Source organism: Colias philodice, chromosome 21 (assembly GCF_061535455.1).
Source record: "Colias philodice isolate Cphi_HAF_F1 chromosome 21, ilColPhil1 Martin Lab GWU primary, whole genome shotgun sequence".
Taxonomy (NCBI): domain Eukaryota; kingdom Metazoa; phylum Arthropoda; class Insecta; order Lepidoptera; family Pieridae; genus Colias; species Colias philodice.
Window position 1 is genome coordinate 4372876 of NC_143106.1, and position 23069 is coordinate 4395944.

Consider the following 23069-nt stretch of genomic DNA (forward strand, 5'->3'; position numbering starts at 1 on the left):
TCTCCAGTTGGATCGAACTGCACATGGTGTGCAAATTTTATTATAATCGGTTAAGTGGTTTAGGAGTCCATTGAGGACAAACATTGTGACACAAGATTTATATAATATACTAGCTTTCCGCCCGCGGCTTCGCCCGTGTTTTCAAAGAAAAACACGTTCCCGTAGGATTTCCGGGATAAAACCTATCCTATGTCCTTTCTCGGGTATCAAAATATCTCTATACCAAATTTCATGCAAATTGGTTCAGTAGTTAATATCTATAAATAATATGTTAAATAATTAATTTAAACACCATGTTTTAACTTCGCTTAGCTTTATTAGAGAAAGAACAGTTTACACTTTTACATAATTATTAACATTGCTAACCGGCATCTGCCATTTTGCCTACTCGAATACCATTCAGTGTTGCCAATATAAATGTACACATATTCCAACAACATATATAAAATATATGAACAATAAATACCAATATCGAAATCGAATGAGCAAGGTCAAATTAATCTATGAACATATTTTTTTGCAAAATCTATGAGCCTAAGTAGCACTCCATCAAAAAAAACTGACACATTGTTTGGGAAAATATGCTTTAATATATTATTATAATTTAAATACTGCAAAAGACTAGGCTAGTTAATATTCTTGCCTAGGCGTTATTTTTCCTTATAACCATTTTTGGATTTAGACCTTGATAATACCTATGGTAACGTGATATTATTTCGACAAAAAAATTAAGAATCCTTTAATAAATTTAATTAAAGAACTAGATAAAATATATTCCCATTGTATTTTAATTTTTTATTAAAAATCTAAATTATTTCACGGACGTTTACTTTGGTAGAGTATAGATAATAATTATTCGATCCGTAATAGTAATAATATTTATGGGCGTAGGGATGTGACGACCCCATCGCCCACGGTTGGAATATCTATTGTTTACTTGACAATAGATATTCCACCCGTGCAATCAGTCAACCCGCAGGACACCTTGTGGCGGGGTGTCGGGGAGTAGCAACCCCGCGGGAACCGAGTGCTCCCGGGGGAGGCCCCTGTCTTCATCTCCGGCTCGCCTTCACCGGCCGGTCGGAGTGAAGCCTGACGAGGACAGGACCCCCACCTCTGGCTTGCCTTTACCGGCCGGCCAGAGTGGAGTCGCGAGAGCTTTTAGCTCGAAGGGTGGATGCGAAGCGTAAGTGGCGAGTGGGCACGTGATGCTGGACCCTCAGGGAGCGCGTGGTCGTAGTTTAAAGTCCAGGGACGCCTCTCCACCCTTAGCTGCTCACAATATGTTGCCCCCTTGTCGCACTATTGCAGCGACTTATTTCGGGGGCCCATACAGTGAGAGGGCGAGTCACCACCTGCCAACATATTTTTACTTTCTTTTAGTAGAAAGGCAGGTGCCATAGTTTCCCATAGTCCCCAGTAACAGTCCATTTAGCATCCCAATCCATAGCCCAATTATTAAATTTCCATACCCTGCAATAGTCCTACATCGGCCGCGGACTGCCTAGGGCTGTATCTCTATAGTGCAGTCATGGACAGGCTGCGGCTGGTGTCCCACAACACATTAAAAGTCTCGAAAGGGCCTCTGCGTGTTGGATCCGTGTCCCCACGTAAGCCTTCCAAAGATCCGGGTACCGTCCTTCTGGTGGTACCCGAGTATTATGGAGAAGAGAAACATAATAATATTTATTGTGTGAAAGTCAGCATAATATTATCACACATAAATATTACTTTGTACCTACAATACAACCTCCTTAGAATATAGACAAAAAAGTTTGAAATTCGAAAACTGCCACAAAATAAATAAATTAAAAAAATATATTAAAAATGTTAATATTCGATTTTCAACAGGATATTAATTATAGGGTTTAACTACGATCTCGTTCACGTTATATTTGATTTAAAAGTGACAATACGTGTTGCTTTGGCCCCTAGTTTCTTATTTATATTTTTTGTTATGAGTGTATTCAGGGTCAATAATACAAGAGAGCAGCCACGATAAAGCTCATTAATATATTCTAAGCCAACAACCGACTGTCAAAAGCAGTAAACGCAATCTGCGGCTGATCTTACATCTAAGTGGTTGATTCGTAGACGCTCTGAATAATAATAATAATTTAAGTAGTATTTTCTACAATGGATTTCATACCGAAGGATAAAATTTTAAAAGTAAATCCAGATACTCTGGAAGTTGTTAGGAAAGAAATTAATATGGATAAGCCGGGAGAGATGAAACAGGCCGTTAATATTTTAAAGGAATGGATTCAGCAGCAACCGCACTTGAGAAAAAAGGATTTTAGTGAGTTTTTCATTTAATTTTTATTATTTAATTACATGCTGGTAACTTCAAAGTATTTCAAATTAGGAACTGCTAATTTATTTTTTTATTTGAGATATTTATTTTGAATATGACAAGATGAATTCTAGGGTGACAGTATCCTTCAAAAATATTTATATGTTTTCGATGAAATCAAGAAAAAACATACAATATATTTAATTATTAGGTGCCTATTTTCCATAAAAAAAATACTTGATTTAATAACACTATTGACGTTCGTATTATGTTGTAATGAGTCTAGTAATAATTGTGCATTTAATTCTCGTCACTATAATTAAAAAATCTCAATCAGCAATTAACTGTAATAAGTCTAAACACTATGTCAAGTGGGCATAGGATAGTGCGTATTAAAAGGGTTCGTACTTCGTAATTGATACCCACAACCACAGCATATTTTATGAAAATTTACTTCATTTTTGGTATAGTTAATTGACTACGGGCTTTTATATTCGGTTTTTAGGTTTAAAAAACTTTACTTGATCTATGAACATACGATTATTATTGATATAAACCTGATGGGTTCTGGAGAGCTAGTGAGAAATTGATAATTACCATGCGTACCAAAACTACCCCTAGGTATTAATGCAAAATAGAATATCTACCCCTTACATTGAAACTCTACTTATAAGCGTCTTGTAAAAAAGGTATGTTTATTTCGAAAAAGCTCAGGAACTAATTAAATAGGAAGATATAATATTATTGTAGTTTAAATTGTGTTATGATATTATATTCTATATTTATCTCATCTCTTCGATAGTTTTGGCTTTTCCATCAATATTATCTCATTGTAGGATTTTTCTATAAATAAAACAAATGCCATATAAATAGGCTTGATTATAAAACAGGTTCCTATACGTAAAGGCTTCAATGTGTGATAAAAATTTCTAGATTCCTTAAAACTATTTTACGGTACATGATTTTAAAAGAGCAACTAGAGTAACTGGAGTTTCTTTCTTCTCGAATTGTTGGTGAATTGTAAAACTATGCTATGACGATTCAAAAGTGCTTCTAGAAGAATTCAATTGAATAAATAAGTGTTTGTTTGAGGCTACGGTTATTACTAATTTTATTAGAGAACCCTATACACAGGTGTTAAGGCAATTATTCACTCATTCTGTTTCATTGTTTGCTTCTGAACATGATATAATTCTACTATTATTTCTCAAGGACAGGATGTGATCACGACGACACGTATTGTAATTTTTTAACAGATCCATTACAGGCAAGTGGGTTCGAAATCATTGTTTACGTCCAACAAAAGAAACAATGAGATTTATGACCAATTATTATTGGAGATCAAGCTTTGATACAGACAATAGTATTGTAATCTGTAATAATTTTTGAATAAAAGATGAATAAAATATACCTATGTGTTAAAATATATCAATATTTAAAGTTATTCAATTTCATTAAGTTCGTAAATTTAACTAAGCGACAGTAACTAGATAAGAGATTAAAAATTTTATTTATATTTTTTTTAATGATTGGATTAATTAGTGTGAATCCAAAGCACCTTGTGAAAATAAATCAATGGATATGAATAACGATCTTATTTTGCATACTGGAATAAATTCAGGTCATGTATAACAACATCTATCTAAGGATATCTCAGATTATGGCATTTGGATGTTCACAGTATAATAGTTATTATTTACCAAGATGCTTGAAAACCATAATAATTATAAAATATTATAAAAAAAAAATATTTGCTAGAAAAATCTCTATACACCCTTCGTGGTCATAAATTGCGAGACCGTCCTAACGAAATTAATAAATTGCTCTTACGACTATTTATAATAAATGTATTTTATGAATTCTCAATTGATTCGATAATCTCCCCGATGCTTGAGTCACATTCGTTTCAAATATAAACTATGCTATCATATTTTATACCAATAAAATTTAATTTAATTTTGCAACTTAACAAGTTATTAGCAACCTTAACCCAGATAGAATAAAAGAATGCTAATCTAAGCGTATTTTTATGAACAAAATGATCAGATATCGACTAGACTCAGTTATAATTATTTTTGTAGACCAATCCGTTGTAATAAAATGTATTATGCAACAATGCAACAACTAAATCTTAATTATTAACGAAAATTATTTCATAATTAAAATTAATTTCATAACGTTTTATGTTAGACCATCATAAAGTGAATGCATTCTTACGATATAAGTACATTACATAAATTCTTGCAATGAGCTTAAAATTTGAAATAAAATCGATGACTATAATATTTTGTTCATAATTACGTAGATAGTAGATATTATCTACCAAAGTTGTCAGTCAAAACTATATAAGCAACAGAACCATATAAATCAAGGCTTTTAAAGCATGTTTGAGCATTTGAGCCATCTTTTTATAAGGACAATCAGTTTAAATTCCTACTCTCTGATTAAAAAATATATGGTTCTATGATCTAAACGAAACATAAAATAACCGGTCAGAAATTACAACTTTTTATCATCCTGTTTGGGCTATATTCAGACTGGTTAAATAATTAGGTCTGAGGTAAATTATAAGCATAAAATTGTCTATTTTTTACTCAGTCGAAATCCAACAACTATATAGATCACTTATATTTTCCCCGTGGGTTAACACGTATTGCTCCACTCCTATCATATTATTATGTCTCAGCGCCGTATAAAAATTGTACAATGAAAGAATATGTCGTAATTTTTTTATAAAGTAGTAGTTTCTGAGAACAGCATATTCAATAAAAAAAAATATTCTTTAGCTTTATAGATTAAAAATTTGTATATAAGTATACAGTGGTGGTCACATAATTAAAGACACTAAGAGCATTTTATACTACCCAAGACACTTCTCTCAACATTTTTTTTCACACTACCATTGGAACTTGTTAAATAATTTTAAAATATTCAGGTATGTGTTGTCTAATGCTAAACTAAATTTTATCTACAGAACTTGTCGGTTTGTTAGATTTTAATCGGTTCATCCTTACTACTAGCAGTTTTAACCTAGCAAAGGTCTGGCCATATAATTAAAGACATTAGACTCGCTTATGAGAAATATAAAAAAATATTATTTTAATGAGATTATTTTTCCAACACAAAATGCCTGACGTATTTACAAAACATTTTTACACTTTTCAATATTTGGTTGCATGTCCTTTGGCGGTAATGACGGTTTACATCTCTTGGGCATTGAAGCAACTAATTTTGTACAAGCTGCATCACTAATTTGGTTCCATTATTCGAAAATGCTTTGCAAAGTTAGTCGACGACTGATGACCGCTTTGCCGCGACTTCTTTCTTTCTTGATTCCATAAGTTTTCGATCGGATTTAAACCCGGGCTGTAGGGGGGCCAATTCAAAACAGTTACAGTTTCAAGCACTTCACTACTTTTGCTGTGTGCTTAGGATCACTATCTTGTTGAAAAGTCCAAACAAAAGGTAAATTTTCCTCCGCATAGGGCAGCATGGATTGCTCTAAAATATACTTGTACTGGAATTTATCCATGTTGCCTTCTGTCTTTTTGACAGGTCCAACACCAAGTCCAGAAAAACAGCGCCGCACATTGATATTTCCACCTCCATGTATGACTACTTATTAGTGTATCTTGGATCCATTTCCTTATTGAGATGGCGTCTTACATATTGTTTTCTGACAGAATTAATCATATTAATCTTAGTTTCATGCAAAAACAGCACATGTTTCCATTCTCGTTCAGTCCAGTGTTCGTATTTTGTAGCAAAGTCAAATCTTGCCTTCAAATGTTTTTTTTTCAAAAGTGGTACTTTCCGAGATACTCTTCAGTGCAAGTTTTCCTCACACAGTCTCCGTCTAATTGTCCTTGCAGACACTTCCTTCAAGCCTGCTGCACCATACAACTCTGAACTGTATCAGTTTCGACCCTTGAAATAGATCTTTTTTAGCCAACAACACCATTTTTGAATCTTTTGGCCGAGTAGTTTCACTTGGTTTTGATTTTCTGAGTACGTTTTCGGTCGTGTGGAACATCTTGACATGTTTTATAGCATTCATAACCATATCCTTGGAACATTATAATTATCATGGAAGTTAAAAAAAATTTTTCTTGTGGACGAGTCGCAACTCTTGTTTTTAGGGTTCCGTAGCCAAAATGGCAAAAACGGAACCCTTATAGTTTCGTCATGTCCGTCTGTCCGTCTGTCCGTCTGTCCGTCTGTCACAGCCGATTTACTCGGAAACTATAAGTACTACAGTGATGAAATTTGATGGGAATATGTGTTGTATGAACCGCTACAAAAATATGACACTAAATAGTAAAAAAAAGAATTGGGGGTGGGGCCCCCCATACATGTAACTGAGGGATGAAATTTTTTTTTTCGATGTACATACCCGTGTGGGGTATCAATGGAAAGGTCTTTTAAAATGATATAAAGTTTTCTAAAAAACATTTTTCTTAAAGTGAACGGTTTTTGAGATATCAGCTCTCAAAGTCGTAAAAAGTATGTCCCCCCCCCTCTATTTTTATAACTACGGGGTATAAAATTCTAAAAAAAATAGAGGTGATGCATGCTAATTAACTCTTTCAACGATTTTTGGTTTGATCAAAGTATCTCTTATAGTTTTTGAGATAGGTTGATTTAACTGTAATTTATTATATTTGCTGCTACGGAACCCTTTGTGCGCGAGCCCGACTCGCACTTGGCCGGTTTTATTAACCATAATAATTGATATTAAAACAATGAAACATAATATGAATTTTAATTTCAAAAGTTAAAAATACTCAAAAAAAATTATGGAGTGTCAACGATTTATGAAATTACGGCAAAACGAAGAAAAGCACAATGCTGTTTCTTTTTATTTATAAAAAATTATAACTGATTTCTTGTTGTCTTTAATTAAGTGGCCAGCTACACGTACGTTAACAAAGTTTGTGTTACATTCCCACAGAGAGCAAGTGTCGAAACTAACAAGGAATATAACTATATTTTGTCCCTCATTTTAAAGAACATATTGTCTTGTATGGTTTAATAAAAATAGTTCTAGATTAAATGCCTTTTTCAGATAATTGTACTTCCTAATGTAAATCTTTTATGGTCAATTCGGGGGTGTCTTTAATTATGTGACCACCACTGTATATATGTATATATACTCGTAGAAATTGTTAGTTTAAAATGTTAACGTAGGAAGATCTTATTACATCTAGATTCTAGGAAAACAGAGAGAGCGTTGAAAATCGCCTTTAGTTTTCGCTAAAATATATTATTATTAAATACAAATTACAATACACGTGACAAAATATAACAAATACATATTATATTTGCCAAACCTTGAACCACATCATGAACTTCATTCTATTCGGTTCAAATATGACAAATGGGGTAAATGCGTGAGATATTAGCCAATTTTTTCCCCTTTTTTTTTAAATTTGACATTTCAGGGCCAACGCATCCATTAACATTTTTGAACTTAGGTTCAAAACCCAAACAATTACTTGAGATATATTTGCAAAAAAAATACTTATAATTATTGTAAACAGCTGTCGTCATTTTTGAAAGTCGTTTTATATGATTTGAGTTTTAATGTTCAAACAGAAATGATTAAGATCAAGCTTTGAAGTCATGCGTAAGTCCTTCGAGGGTTTTCCTTGTCGAAAAATGTCAAAATTTATAGCTTCTATTTCATAGAAATTAGAATCACGTCATTAAAAATAATAGGAATTTGTTCCCTGTTGGTAGGTTCAAAATAATATTTACGATTATAATAAAGAAAAATAATACAGATAAATGTACAAAAAGTATAATTAAAAGGATATCACGACATAAATTTGAGTTTTTTTTTCTTTTTTGGAAAACGTGTTATCGTTAAGTTTTCTTAGTTATAATTTACTTACATAAATTATACAGTCTTAATTATCAAAGTAGTATTTGACATTGCTTAATATTATCTTAGTCACCTTGACAGTGTTAGAATAAAGAGTAAATATTAATCAAGAGGACATTACATAGTTTGGCATACTGTTATAAACTATACTAGGAAAGTCCTAATTATACAATATACATCCTGTTAGGGAGAGGCGAGTTTTTTTTCAAATTAGACCATTAAAATCAAACTGAATAATTACGTTCAAATTTTCAATGTACATCGCAAATGCAAAGGAATTTTAGTAGGTATTACCTGAAACAATCCTTGTAATGGAGAATATAAGAATAGAAATATCTAATTTTATCGTATAATTATAAATTTTTTATACATTGTACCTTCATTTTATTATTGTAATATTGAGCTTAATGAATTTAAAAGCTTCTAATAATTATTAACCTTACCATTATATTGTTGATCCTTAAAAAATATGGTTTCCTACTCATAGAGGTCAGGAGAATCATAACATGATAGTGTGCACGTACCGACCAACAAAAAAAGGACTCTAGATGAAAAATCTGTTGTTTAAAATTGTTGACAAAAATAATTTGTTTTTAAATTGCATAAAGTAGTAGTAGTCCTCTTCTCTGTAGAAACAAGGTATTTTCCATACCTCCAAAAAGTTTTTTTATTATTTCCTTTTCATTTATCATGATATAATATAATATGACAAACAAAAAGGAAATAAAAAAAAAATATATTTACATTTCCATGCTCTTCACAATAATAAAATAATAAACGTAATCATAGCACGTTTTTATTGCGGAAAATAAAAATTATGGTCAAAACTCTAATAACATGTCAGTACATAGTTAGAGGACAATTTACAGTGTTGTTTTTTTCAAAGACGACATAATTACGGAATGAAATACCAAGACAATCATGGAAAAAGAACAGAAAAATGTGATTACAATTATAATAATCGTTAAATTGCAATCGGATTATCATAACTATTTAATGTAACTAACACAATACAATGTCATACCTACCTGTTTTTATTAAAATCATTAATTATTATTATACGTATAATATTATAATGAAATGGAGAAAAAAATTTTTACTTGTTAGTAGTATGTAATAGTATTTACCCATTATCCTTGGAAGTTTTGGGCATATTTATTTCTCTTTGCCACAAACTTCAAAAAAAGAGGAGGTTTGTTTAGTTCTGATAATTTAAAGTCGGTTTATTTTTTTATCAAAAAATAATTATCTATTCAATGTGGTAACGCCAATATAATTAAAATAGTAAATGTAGAAATTAAACGTTTATTATTTGTGGTGTGTTCCTTCATCCTTCCCTACATACGAGCACAACCAATCATCGCGTGGTCACTAACCACGTGACACGTCCAATAAGACGTGAACGCGACGTTCGTGTCGCTGCAGTCAGTCGGGTTCGCTCCGTGCCTTCGCGAGGTTCGGGACTCGGCCACCGCCGGAGAGCTTCCACGAGGCTCTCTAGATCATCAGGCATTGTGCCCTTGTAACACCACCGGGGTATCCCGTGCCCCGGCCCTTGGTCGCGCTCACCGCCGCGTGTGTGTTTGTGTGGAGTGTGGGACTGGACGCCGTTCTTGCCCGCCGCGAGCTGGAGGACCCTGACCGCGTGGCGGCGCGTGTGTTCTGGACGCTACTCCCTCCGACGAGGTATGTGCCGTGTGATCCTGTCTATCCCTCTTTGCTAACACCACGTAGATCTGAATACAGTCCACTTTCATATCGAGAATATATTTACGTATATTTTTTATATTGGCGCGACCATTGAGTGGTACCTTCGACCCGGATAGTAACCATTGTTTGGTCATTCCGTATAAATACCTGATGATTCCACCGCCCTTATTAGGATACTCATTGTGTAGGACCTAATAAGCGATTAGTAGTATCTTCAATGCGAAATACTATTTAATATACCGCATATAATAGAACGACAATGCGTCTTCTACTATTCATATAAAATATATTTTAAACCCGCCCTTATTAGGATACTCATTGTAGGCCCTAATAAGCGATTTAATAGTACATTCATTGTGAAATAACTATAATATACCGCATAGATCGACATTGCGTCATCTATTATTTTTTGCTTAAAATATATTTTATTCCGCCCGTAACATTAAGTTACGCGTATATTATTATTAAAATAGTTAATTAAAACTATATTCATATCGTTTATCCGCAGTTATAACGCTAAAATCATTATAAATCGAACATATTTCATCATATTTATTTACCCGCTACCCGCGTTCGAAATTTATAACGTTATCTAGGTCATTCCGCGATCCGCTGTTATAATCCGACCATATTGAAAATTCATACTCGGTTCATATTACGCTTGCGTCGCTGACCTACTTTATTTAGTCGTATTACTTGTTATTGTAACTTGTATTGTAACATTCTCTGTTTGAATATATACTTTTGTTATTAAAAATGCCGCCTAAGAAAATGACTAAGTTACCTGATAGTGACGCTTCGGATGTTAATGATTCGGAAGATATAAATGATTCGCAGTTATCCATGTTATTAGCTAAACGCGAAATTATATTCGAAATGGTGCAAAGAATTTATGATTTGTCTTTGAACATTCAAAACAACGCTGCGCTTATGGAAAGTTTCCTTGACGAGTCCGCGCAGGTAGAATCATTACGCGATGATTATAAACAGTGTTTAGACGAATACAATACTCGCTTATTATTATTAACACCTACCGCGAAACCTGATTATAAAAGCCTCGTTGCATTCGAGTCTTTATATAGCAGGATTAAAAGAATTAAATCGCAATATTCGCAACCAAGTCCGTCACACGGAGATATTAATAATTTGCATAAAAATAGGCCTAAATTACCGCCTATCGAATTAGTACCATTTTCGGGTGATATTCGCTCATTTCCGCTGTTTCTTTCGAATTTTGAATCAGTTGTTCATAACAATCCCGGCCTTACAGATGCCGAGCGTTTATATTATTTACTAGGTAAATTAACGGGGAAGGCCACAACTGTTATAGCTGGTATAACCCCCTCCGCTGAAAATTATAATTTAATTTTACAAACTTTAAAAGATAAATATGATGATAAACGTATGTTAGTTTCCGCGTATTTAAATCAAATGTTTGATTTTAAACCTTTGCTTTCTCCGTCCGCAACAAACTTTGATTTATTTACTGATAACTTTATTAGCGCAGTGCGCGCCTTACAAAATATAAAGTTAGATAATATTACAGATTTAATGATTGTTCATATCGCGTTGAAGAAGTTAGACTCAGATACTGTTCGCGCTTTCGAGACTAAGTTTGGTAGTGAAATGCCTACTTTTGATAACTTAGTTCAATTTATTCAGACTCGTGCGAAGGTATTAGAACGCATTCGTCCTTCCACAAATTCGGGAATAAATAATCCGCCGCGAAAGAATAATAATTATAACCGCAGTTCAAATAATACTTCTTCCGCACCGCCTAAGACGTATCAGTCTTACGTAACAACCGCTGATTCCGCTTATAGTTGTCTTTGTACAAATATTACGCATCAACATTTATTTAAATGTTCAAGTTTTCATAAAATGAGTCCGCAGGAACGTTTTAAATACGTAAAGGATAGAAACGCGTGTATAAATTGTCTCAGTATAAAACATCGAGTTTCTAGCTGTTCGTCTAATTCTAATTGCCGCATTTGTAAATTAAAACATCATACGATGTTACATATTTTGAAACGCGAATCGTCCATTCCCGCGCCTGCGTCTCACCCCCCGCCGCGCAGCACACCGCCGTTGCCTGCGCCGTCACAGCCGTCGGGCGAGTGCGTCCGCTCCGACATTGCGCTATGTACCGCTAGCTATACAGCTGATACTGATAACACATTTCAATGCAACGCGCCCGCGAATAAACAACGTACTATTTTATTATCAACCGCTGAAGTCGTAGCTTATAATTGTAAAGGCGAACGGCTTGTTATTCGCGCGCTTTTAGATTCCGCTTCGCAAAGTCACTTCATTACGAATGAATGTTGTGAACGTTTAGGTATTAAACCGCAGAAAACCGAACGTACTATTATTAAGGGGTTCGGTGGTTCAGAAAAAATTATAAATAGTAATTCCGTAAATATAAAATTTTATTCGCGTCTTGACAACAACATATCTTTTAATATATCACCGCTAGTTGTTGATCATGTTACGGATTTATTACCTACCGCTGTTATAGACACTTCTGTCTTATCGCATATTTCGCATTTACCGCTCGCAGATGAGAGTTTTGGTACGCCAAATAAAATCGATTTATTAATCGGTGCTTCTCTGTTCCCTCATCTGCTTCTCCCCGACGTAGTTCATGCATCTCGTGACTCGTCGGCGCCCGCTGCATTGCGCACGGTGTTAGGCTATGTAATAATGGGTTCAGTACCCACCATACCTAACATACATAAACCGCCCTTGACGTGTTGTCACGTTCAAGAGACCGCCGCTATTGACTCATTAGTCAGGCGTTTCTGGGAGCTCGAGGAGCTTCCTACCGCACCGCCCGTTCAACATCCCGATGATGTTGAATGTGAAGAATATTATAAATTAACTACAACCCGCGACCCCGTGAGTGGCAGATATATTGTTTCGCTTCCATTTAAGGATGATTTCTACACTCTCGGTGACTCATTTAATATTGCCCGCAAAACGTTTCATGTGCCTCGAAAGAAAGCTACAGGCTTCACCTAAATTAAGGTTGGCATATGATGACGTCATAAAAGATTATCTAACGAAAAATTATATTTCACCCGCGCCTCCGTATGATCCGCGTGACCCTACACCTATTTATATTATACCGCATCACGCTGTTCTGCGCGAGGATAAATCGTCGACTAAGCTGCGCATGGTTTTAGATGCTAGCATGCCAACTTCTGGAAGCCAGCGTTCATTGAATGACCTTCTGCATGTTGGGCCGAATTTACAAGGCAATTTGTTTACAATAATTTTAAGTTTTCGTCTCCACGCGATTGCCATGACCGCCGATTGCCGCCAACAGTTTCTGCAGATATTCGTGCGTGAGTTTGATCGTCGTTTTCAATGTTTTTTATATCGTTTCAGCCCGCAGGATCCGCTGCTTCTTTATCAATTTAATCGAGTTTGCTTCGGCATCAAGTCTAGTCCTTATCATGCACTGCGCACGGTAAGACAGCTCGTAGAAGATGACGGCGCGAAATATCCGCTCGCGAGTGGCATTGCGTCTTCCTCGTTGTATATGGATGATATCGCCTTCTCTATTCCCACGGAATGTGAAGCAGTTTCCGCGTCGCAGCAGCTCATCGATTTGTTTAAGGGAGCTCAGTGGGATCTTATTAAATGGAATAGTAATAGTAAGAATGTGTTAGATAATCTTCCCGCTTCGCACAAAATTTTACCCTCCGCGGTGGAGTTTGATAAGACCGTGCAACATAAATTACTTGGTCTGCATTGGTCTACTGTTGTTTATTGTTTTTTATTTTAAAATTACCGCTCCCGCCGATGTGATGTGCACTAAGCGCTCCATCTTGTCAATTACCGCCCGTCTGTGGGACATGATGGGCTTCGTTGCTCCCACAGTCGTGTATAACATCCCATCAGATAATTTCTACCATGTTTCTGGTATTGAAATTCGCGCTGTCATTCTTTCGCGTGGCATTACGCCACAAAATCTCGTACCGCACCCTCTGTGGTTCCACGGACCCCAGTGGGCTCGTTCGGACCCATCTGATTGGCCTCTTAGGAGTCTCGATGGTGAGTCTATTGCAGACATTCCCGAACGAAAATTATTAGCGCACACTGTGTGCCCGCCTATAAAGCATTGCGCTTTATACGATACCGCCCTTCGCGTCTCGTCGCGTCGTGTATTTTATATTTATAGGTTCCTTATATTATTAACCCGCCGCGGTGTTATGATGACCGCAGAGGAACCTAATTTCGCTGAGAATAAAATAATTCCCGCCCTGCAAAATAAATATTTTGCAGAGGAGTATTATAATATACTCTATTATAAATTTTATTCGCAGGCTCTCAACCGCTTGAGGCCTTTTATTCGCAACAGACTTATCCTCATCGGACGTCTAAGCGATTCCGCCCTGGAATGTGCACATAAGCATCCAGTGATATCACCGCGCAATGATCACATAATTATCATGATCATTGACTATTATCATATTAAATATTTTATGAATATTATAACGCATTTGTTTCGTGTTATTTTAATTACCGCGCTTTTATTAGCTTTACCCGCGCCGCAAGTCAAATCTGATCACGTCAGTTTACTTGATAGGCATTCGCTACTGGACAAGTTAGTCCAGTCGTTTTGGAAACGTTGGAGATTGCAATACTTACACGGTTTGCAGGTTAGGCAGATATGGAATATGCCTTCCACACCTCATACTCCTGGAACGGTCGTGGTTGTGATAAATTATAATACACCGCCCCTAACCTGGCGTTTAGCCGTCGTAGAGAAAGTACATCCTTCAAAGGACGACGTCGCGCGCGTTTGTACAGTTAGAACCGCCAAGGGAACTTACCTTCGCCCGGTCGTTCGTTTATGTCCGCTTCCAAGACAATAGTTATATCGCATTAGTATATTACCGCAGTTAGTTAAGTTTAATTTTAAGTTTTGCACCGCTTTCGTTTATAATTTCTTAGTTATAATACCGCCGTGACTTTAGGAATTTTTTATACCCCGCTCGCTTTACGCGATCCTAGAGTCATAGAATTTGTTAGTTGTAATACCGCCGTGACTTTAGGACTTTTATCAACCCGCGCGCATTATGCGATCCTAGAGTCATAGTTTTTCGCTGTATCTTATGATTGGTTTTAAATGGTGACCCATTTAGGGCGGGTGGATATGGTAACGCCAATATAATTAAAATAGTAAATGTAGAAATTAAACGTTTATTATTTGTGGTGTGTTCCTTCATCCTTCCCTACATACGAGCACAACCAATCATCGCGTGGTCACTAACCACGTGACACGTCCAATAAGACGTGAACGCGACGTTCGTGTCGCTGCAGTCAGTCGGGTTCGCTCCGTGCCTTCGCGAGGTTCGGGACTCGGCCACCGCCGGAGAGCTTCCACGAGGCTCTCTAGATCATCAGGCATTGTGCCCTTGTAACATCACCGGGGTATCCCGTGCCCCGGCCCTTGGTCGCGCTCACCGCCGCGTGTGTGTTTGTGTGGAGTGTGGGACTGGACGCCGTTCTTGCCCGCCGCGAGCTGGAGGACCCTGACCGCGTGGCGGCGCGTGTGTTCTGGACGCTACTCCCTCCGACGAGGTACGTGCCGTGTGTATCCTGTCTATCCCTCTTTGCTAACACCACGTAGATCTAAATACAGTCCACTTTCATATCGAGAAATATATTTACGTATATTTTTATATTGGCGCGACCACAATGAATTGCATTCCTTTCATTCCAGCTGATCATTTTGTGGAGACCACTATCGTGACGTCAAAGGGCTCTGTAGAACGAGCGAAGAAGCAGATCGACACAGCGTGTACCATGAGGACTCTGATGCCGCAGTTCTTTGGCGTTACCGACGTGGAGAAGGACTTCGCTAACCTTGTGGATAATGGGTATAGTCAATTTAAATTTCATATTTTTAGTTTTATAGCATTCAAATGCTTTATAAATATTTTTTAAAGAATTGAAGAAAATCGATCGCGGGATTCAAACACGCGTCTTCTGCCTTACCGGGGCGACGCGACACGACGCCTGACCACTCGGCCGCCCGAGATCCCTCCAGAGCAATCGAATTTATTCTATTCTTTCGGTTTTATGGCAACCTTTGTGAGGCTGTTACCGGCTGTCGAAGGTGGTTTTAGTATTCTTTAAAAAGAGAGTCATTCTCTTTTGAATTGACTTCCATCATCGACTATATTACAGATATAGTCGATCATCATAATTAGTTTGGCCTGTATCCTCCTAGAAGGCCTATGTCCCTGCTGTGGGAACATAACATATGGGCTGATGATGATAATGATGATTGTAGATAATAAGGATACTATTAAGCTTAAACGATTGAATGGAATGTCGTCAGTTATTTATTCAAGTCCAGATTTATCACTACATAGTATAAAACAAAGTCGCTTTCTCTGTCCCTATGTCCCTATGTCCCTATGTCCCTTTGTACGCTTAAATCTTTGAAACTACGCAACGGATTTTGATGCGGTTTTTTTTAATAGATAGAGTGATTCAAGAGGAAGGTTTATATGTATAATAACATCCATTAAATAGTGGAGAAGTACTGTTATTTTTGAGGTTTCTAATGTGATGTCGTAAAAACTTACATTTTTTCCGCTTACATTGCAAACGCAGGTTGAACCCTACGAGTTTTATCAAAATAATGTACTAAGTATTATACACATTGAAAAGGTCTAAAGAAAAGTACGCGATTATATATGTCTATCTCTTATGGATTACCCACAATAACTTTTTTTTGTCATTTACTTTTTACGACAAATAATGGCTAATTTTCGAAGCGATTTTAACCAATACAGCATTAATCCTTAACCAATTAAATACCTTGAATACATTGTTCATTGAATATAGATCTATATGGCCCTTTACACCGTATGATTTAAGTGAATATTTTCGAAGATATTACAGATTTAAAAATTGCGGGACGTAGCGTTTGCGGCGGTACGGGCCGGCCGCCCGGCTATATATATGTATTTTATACCCGTGCGAAGCCGGAGCGGGCCGCTATGTTTTTATATACAACGTTCACAGTTTTTCTGTAGTGTATTTAGTATCAGCATTGCACCCGTGCGAAGCCGGGGCGGGTCGCTAGTAAATAATAAGACTACTTTGTATGAAGACTGGAGCTAGTTTTTATAAAACTTGTATTTAAGGATTAATTACTATTCTAACCAAGTTAAGTAGTGTCATGGTAATTGTTTGATTATGCAATGTTTAAGGTAATTATAGATTACAACATGATTTTATGACTGTAGCTGTGTTACCATAGCTAATAATTATTATTTACACTGTCTACTTTCCGTCCGAGGCTTTACACGCGTACTATAAGGCTGCGTTTCCACCAGTGATGTGTGAGGAATGATGAGGAATGCGTGGTTCGAGGATGCGTTGCGAAGCTGTGGAATGTCTTCCATTGTTAAATAATACAACTATATTTCCACGCACACGTTTCTCGCACACATCTCTCGCTTGTTTTTTATGCTCAAAAATCTTACTACGCTAAGGCGCGGGACATAGGTATACAAGCGGCGAGGCGCGCATCGGGCGCGCTGCCGGCGTGCATCGGGTGCGCTATTGGCATTTTGTATGAAATAATTTTGGAAAGGCGGCGCAACCGTGGCACAACCGTGGCGTGCCGTCTCGACGCCTGTCCAAAATTCTTTCATACAAAATGTATAAGAAGGACGTGGTGCAAAACAGATTCAAGAGGTGCGCTTATGGCACGCCCGCGCCCGCGCCGCTTGTGTTTGACCCGCGCCTAAGCCGTTTCCACCTGAGCTGTGTTGACCGAGGGCAGAAAATTGAAGCGATACTATTGGTTGCTTAAAGAGACATCCCTCGTTACGCATCCTCTCACATCTCTGGTGGAATTGCAGCTTAAAAATTAATCGCTCAGCTGTTGTACGCTAACTACTTTGTTTATATAAATTTCAACACAAAATAATAGTAGATATTTTAATAGGGTTTTTTTAATAATTTTTATTATTTAGATCAACTTATTAACTACCTACCTACGTTGGTTGCGTATTTCGCTCATAAACATTCAGAGTATTATAAGTTATTAGAATAATTAAGTATTCATAAGTAATTAGCATTCATAAATCATTTACTTACATTGTAATTTGTAATTGTATATGTAGACTATTGTAATTATTTGACATCTTGATCTTTCAATAATGGTTCACAAACAATTTTAAATTATTAATTAGCAAATTATTTATAATACTTAAACAGAATTTTTTGTATCAAGCGACTTCCAAAAACAAAAATGATTTTATTTTCGGCTGAATCAATTTGTTTTTGTATGTTTAACAATATTTTCACTCATGAAGAGATGAATCTAATTTTATTAAAACTTACTTTTCACATAAGAAGATTGAATTAATTATTATTACAAGAAATAATTAAAAAATAACCCCCTTCAAAACAACAAGCCACCGTCTTCAAATAGACGAGTGGGTATCACTTTAATATTAATTTATTTTTCGCTTACAAGTAAGACTTGGGACGTCAACAAAATAAACGAATTTATCTATTATCTATTGGAAGGAATTAATTGCTATGACGACAATACATAAGATACATACTTGGAAAATTTATACTAATCTCTACACCAACGTCTATTAATGAATTATTTATATATCATAAAAATATAGCGGTTATTATTGTTACAGACATTTAGTGATAATGCCAAAATTGAGCAAACAGAACCACAGGATAATGGTATTACAAATAAGTGCATTGCCTCCTGATTCCACGACATTCCTGAAATTCTTTAAATATTCATTTTTCGTAAGTAACTTGAATTATTTTTCATTTATCACGCAAATACGCAAAAATAACAACCCTCCTACTTACTAGGCTATTTTATTAATCGTCTAAACTTAAATACACTACCTAACTTTAGATCCATTTAAAAAATACTTGAGTAATTATCTAAACTGAATACATATTTTTAATATCTTATATATAAAATTCTCGTGTCACAATGTTAGTCTGCATACTCCTCCGAAACGGGTGGACCGATTCTCATGAAATTTTCTGTGCATATCGGGTAAGTCTGAGAATCGGCCAACATCTATTTTTCATATGTACCACGGGCGAAGCCGGGGCGGACCGCTAGTTACTTATATAATCTTACTATATTATAATAATCTTTCTTATCTTATTAATCGAGTTAGTCAGTTTAAAAGAAGCATAGACAGATCTTGACAAAAACAGCGTTTTTGGCTCCCTTTTTTACCTTCCTTCCGCGGTTGCCTTGTATGCGGTGCTGATATTATGGTCCCCAATAATTGTCTAACATTATTCTGGTATCAGACTGTTTCTTTTCTTTGTAATTTAACTCATTAACCTATGTACAATAAACTGTAACAAATAAAAATAAATAAATATTTTGTCGTTTCTGCTCATTCTCAATTTTCACGGCTCTTCAGGTCAACTGACTAACTAATTATTGACTATGTAGTTTGCAGAATACCTCAAGGCACACGACTATGTCGGTAACTATGAATGCATTGTGGATATGAGATTGGCAAGCCTACAAGATATGCTGTCGAGCCTGAATCCTATGGAACTAAAACAAGCATTGACGATCATTGTTGTAAGTATATTATTAAATTTATTAATTTTGTCCACAATTAAAATATCAGAGCTAAAAATAAAATAGCACAAATATTTTTCAAGAAAAAGCATCTGTTAAATTCAACTCCTTAGCTAAATCAAATCAATCATTTATTTGTTAAAATTTTGATAATACAGAGTTTAGCTACTAAAAAATATATCCATACTTAATATTATAAATGCGAAAGTAACTCTGTCTGTCTGTCTGTTACTCAATCACGCCTAAACTACTGAACCAATTTTCATGAAATTTGGTATGGAGATATTTTGATACCCGAGAAAGGACATAGGCTACTTTTTATCCCGGGAAAATGACGCAATCCCGGAAATCCCACGGGAACGGGAACTATGCGGGTTTTTTCATTGACTGCGCGGGCGAAGCCGCGGGCGCAAATCTAGTAGGTATATACGGTCGAATTGAGAACCTCCTCCTTTTTTTAAAAGTCGGTTAAAAATCTATACCCTGATGTAATTATGATATAATTGTTTTATTTTCAGGATTGCTACGGAATGCGCATAAAATCGATTCACTTGATAACATCATCGAAACTGATCGAAGCATTCATTGCAATACTTAAACAGTTACTTAAACCGAAAATGGTGCAAAGGCTCCATCATCACAACGATTGTGAGGAAATAATAAAGTTATTCGGAAAGGAGTACCTTCCTCTGGAATTGGGAGGCACAGAACCATCTATTTCAGACATCAGAGGTACGGTATATTTTGCTTTGTGCTTATAATTCACAGCATAGTTAAGGATTTGATTGGAAGTCAATGTATCCGGTTACTCTTAACTACATTATAATAATATTAATAAGATCTGGCGATGATTTTCCCCAGGTATTTGCCGATTTATCAGGAGTCAATGTCTAAAATCAAAAGATAAATAAGAAAATGTTATTATATCTAGAACTATCATCATTTGATATTGATACATATATTTTTAAGGGACTTTCACTCCTAACTGCAACTCTTTTTCTTCCAAGGTTCAAATCATGGAGCCTTCTAGAAACTTACCATATACCTACACTTCATTATTTCAGAAAACTGGCTCGAAGTTTTAGGCGGCAAAGAAAACATGGACTACATAAAAGAAATGAACAGAGCATTGACTGATGAGAGTTGTCGTCCCAGGGATAAATTTAACGAAGAATATGCTGGGATGCCGGGAACTTTTAGAGTATTAAGCGTAGATTAGTATTAAGGCTAATAATTTCTGATTATATAAGTAGATGGAAATGAAAATATTGATAATATGATAGTGATTTTAATAATTTGTAAAGTTAGAAGCATTTATAAGAAATCCTGTGAGTAATTTTAAGGTTAAGGGAAAAGAACTACAACGGGGAGGACTTACTAGGCTTTTTATGGTAACACATTATCAGATCTAATTCGTCTTTTAAATTGGAGAAATAAGTTATTTACTTTGATTTATCAGAAGTGTGAAACTCTATTAACACTACACTAAGCTATAGCGTTAGTTTGGTACAGTCTGTTTATTATAAATTAAATATATAAGAATGAAATCTAGATATACCTAGACCAAGCTTATTTAAATCGATTAGGGTTTTATTGTATGTATTGTACTTAAACAAATTTAATTAAATGAAATATTAAAGTAGGTAAATACTTGTGATTTTAATTAATAAATACTATTCTTAAACAATTGTCTTATTTATTTTAAAGGATGCATATAATTTAGTAAAGTTTTCATATGCTCGTACACTTTTATTGATATTTAAATACATTTTATAAATAAAAATTAAGATATTTAAATACATTTTATAAATAAAAATGTATTTAAATATAGTTTTATTTTTGCGAATGCTCTTCTTGCTTATTCTTCAAATCTTTGTCATAGTTTATACCTATGACATATTTAGGCACTTACAACACTTAATAAAATATAACCTAAAAACATGTTAAAAATTAAATTGTAGGACGTAAGTAGGTATACTTTGTTATGATTTATTACTTCTACAAGAAAGTCTAATATGAGTTATTTATAACAACTTTTTCAGACCGAATATAAATCTTAATAACAAGTGACCCTCATTTTCTTTTTGACAAGTACGTAATTAATTCACGGTCAATAATTCGAGGGAACAACCACGATAAAGCTCATTAATATAATATTCTAAACCAACAACCGACTGTCAAAAGCAGGAAACGCAATCTGCGGGTGATATTTTCATATTTACAATATTAGTATACATTTTAGTTAAATCTGATATCCGCAACCGTAAACCGAAACTATTCGAAACTAACGGTTAATTCGCAATAATTACGCAGGACATAAACCGGGAAGTGCAGATAATATAATAATCCTGTCTCTATAATGGTCAAAGCATGGTCGCGGAGGACCACGGGTAAAAATTACTTTTAATTCAAGTGCCCGTAGACCCACTGTCATACCATTCTATAGCATTGGGTCCACGGGGAAAAAATATTACCCGTAGACCCACCAGTGGGTCATAGCGGGGGACCACGGGTAATACGCCTAACCGATTCTCAGATGTACCCAATAGGCACAAAAAATTTAATGAGCCTAGACGTCTAGCCGATTCGGAGGAGTATGGTAACTTACATTGTGATGCGCGAATTTTATCTATATTTATATTATGAATTATAATATAATAATAGTGCCTACAGATAAAAAAAGGTCAAAAATATTATAATCTCATTATTTAGATACATTAGTCTATTAGCAGAGATACCGAAACCAAAAATATAGTTTTAGAATTTTTGTCTATTTATCTGTTTGTATTTCTATTTGTCTGTTTGTCTGTATGTTCCTATATCCGGGCTAATATCAAAAAGTAGGTAGGTACTGCATGGATTGAGGAAGGACATAGAATAGGGTTTATCCCGGTAATCCCACGGGAACGGGAACTATAGGGGTTTTTCTTTGACTATGCGGGCGAACCCGCTCGTGGAAAGCTAGTAGATTAATAAAAGAATGGTTTTAACAAGTTTATTTAAATATAGATAACTGATGGATGAATTCATAAGCTGTAATTTTTATCTAATTGATGTGACAATTAGATAAAAATTACATTAACATTGAAATCCTACTTATTACTTGTTAACATGCAAACCTATTTTCTGTAAGACAATTTAATTAATGTAAAAAATCTTGATTTACATTGCATAATATACTTAATGTTATCATAAAGTTTTATAAGGCGTATCTAATTATTAACAAGAATAATTAATTCGTGAACGTGTTCATTTTTGTTACCTCTTGTGCATTTTCTTTGTGGGATAAAAATAAAATTTTACCTATTCAAATAGTTATCCTTAGAAAATTATTGTTTTTTTTTTATTATCAGATTATACCGCTGTATGCATTTATATCACACTCAAATCAGAATTTGCTCCGTGATAGAGTGACAGACACCCAAACATTATTTGCATTCTTTAATATCTATTAGACCGGGAGATATTGACACAAAATTTCGAGTCATTTGTAACAGGATGGCGGTTCTACAGGGGTCTTAGTACGCAATGACAAAAAGAAAAATGATGGTGTGAACGCTGGT

General features: G+C 35.3%; 1 protein-coding gene across 1 annotated transcript; it reads left to right on the top strand.

The window, feature by feature from the left end:
* Positions 1–2057: 2057 nt before the first annotated feature.
* LOC149478815 (alpha-tocopherol transfer protein-like) lies at positions 2058–20725 on the top strand. The gene is made up of 6 exons (XM_089708536.1): positions 2058–2299; positions 15622–15778; positions 18578–18695; positions 19372–19506; positions 20025–20238; positions 20571–20725. Exons 1-6 carry the CDS (start codon positions 2137–2139, stop codon positions 20723–20725), a joined length of 942 nt encoding a protein of 313 aa, XP_089564662.1. The 5' UTR covers positions 2058–2136.
* The last annotated feature ends 2344 nt before the right edge of the window (positions 20726–23069 follow it).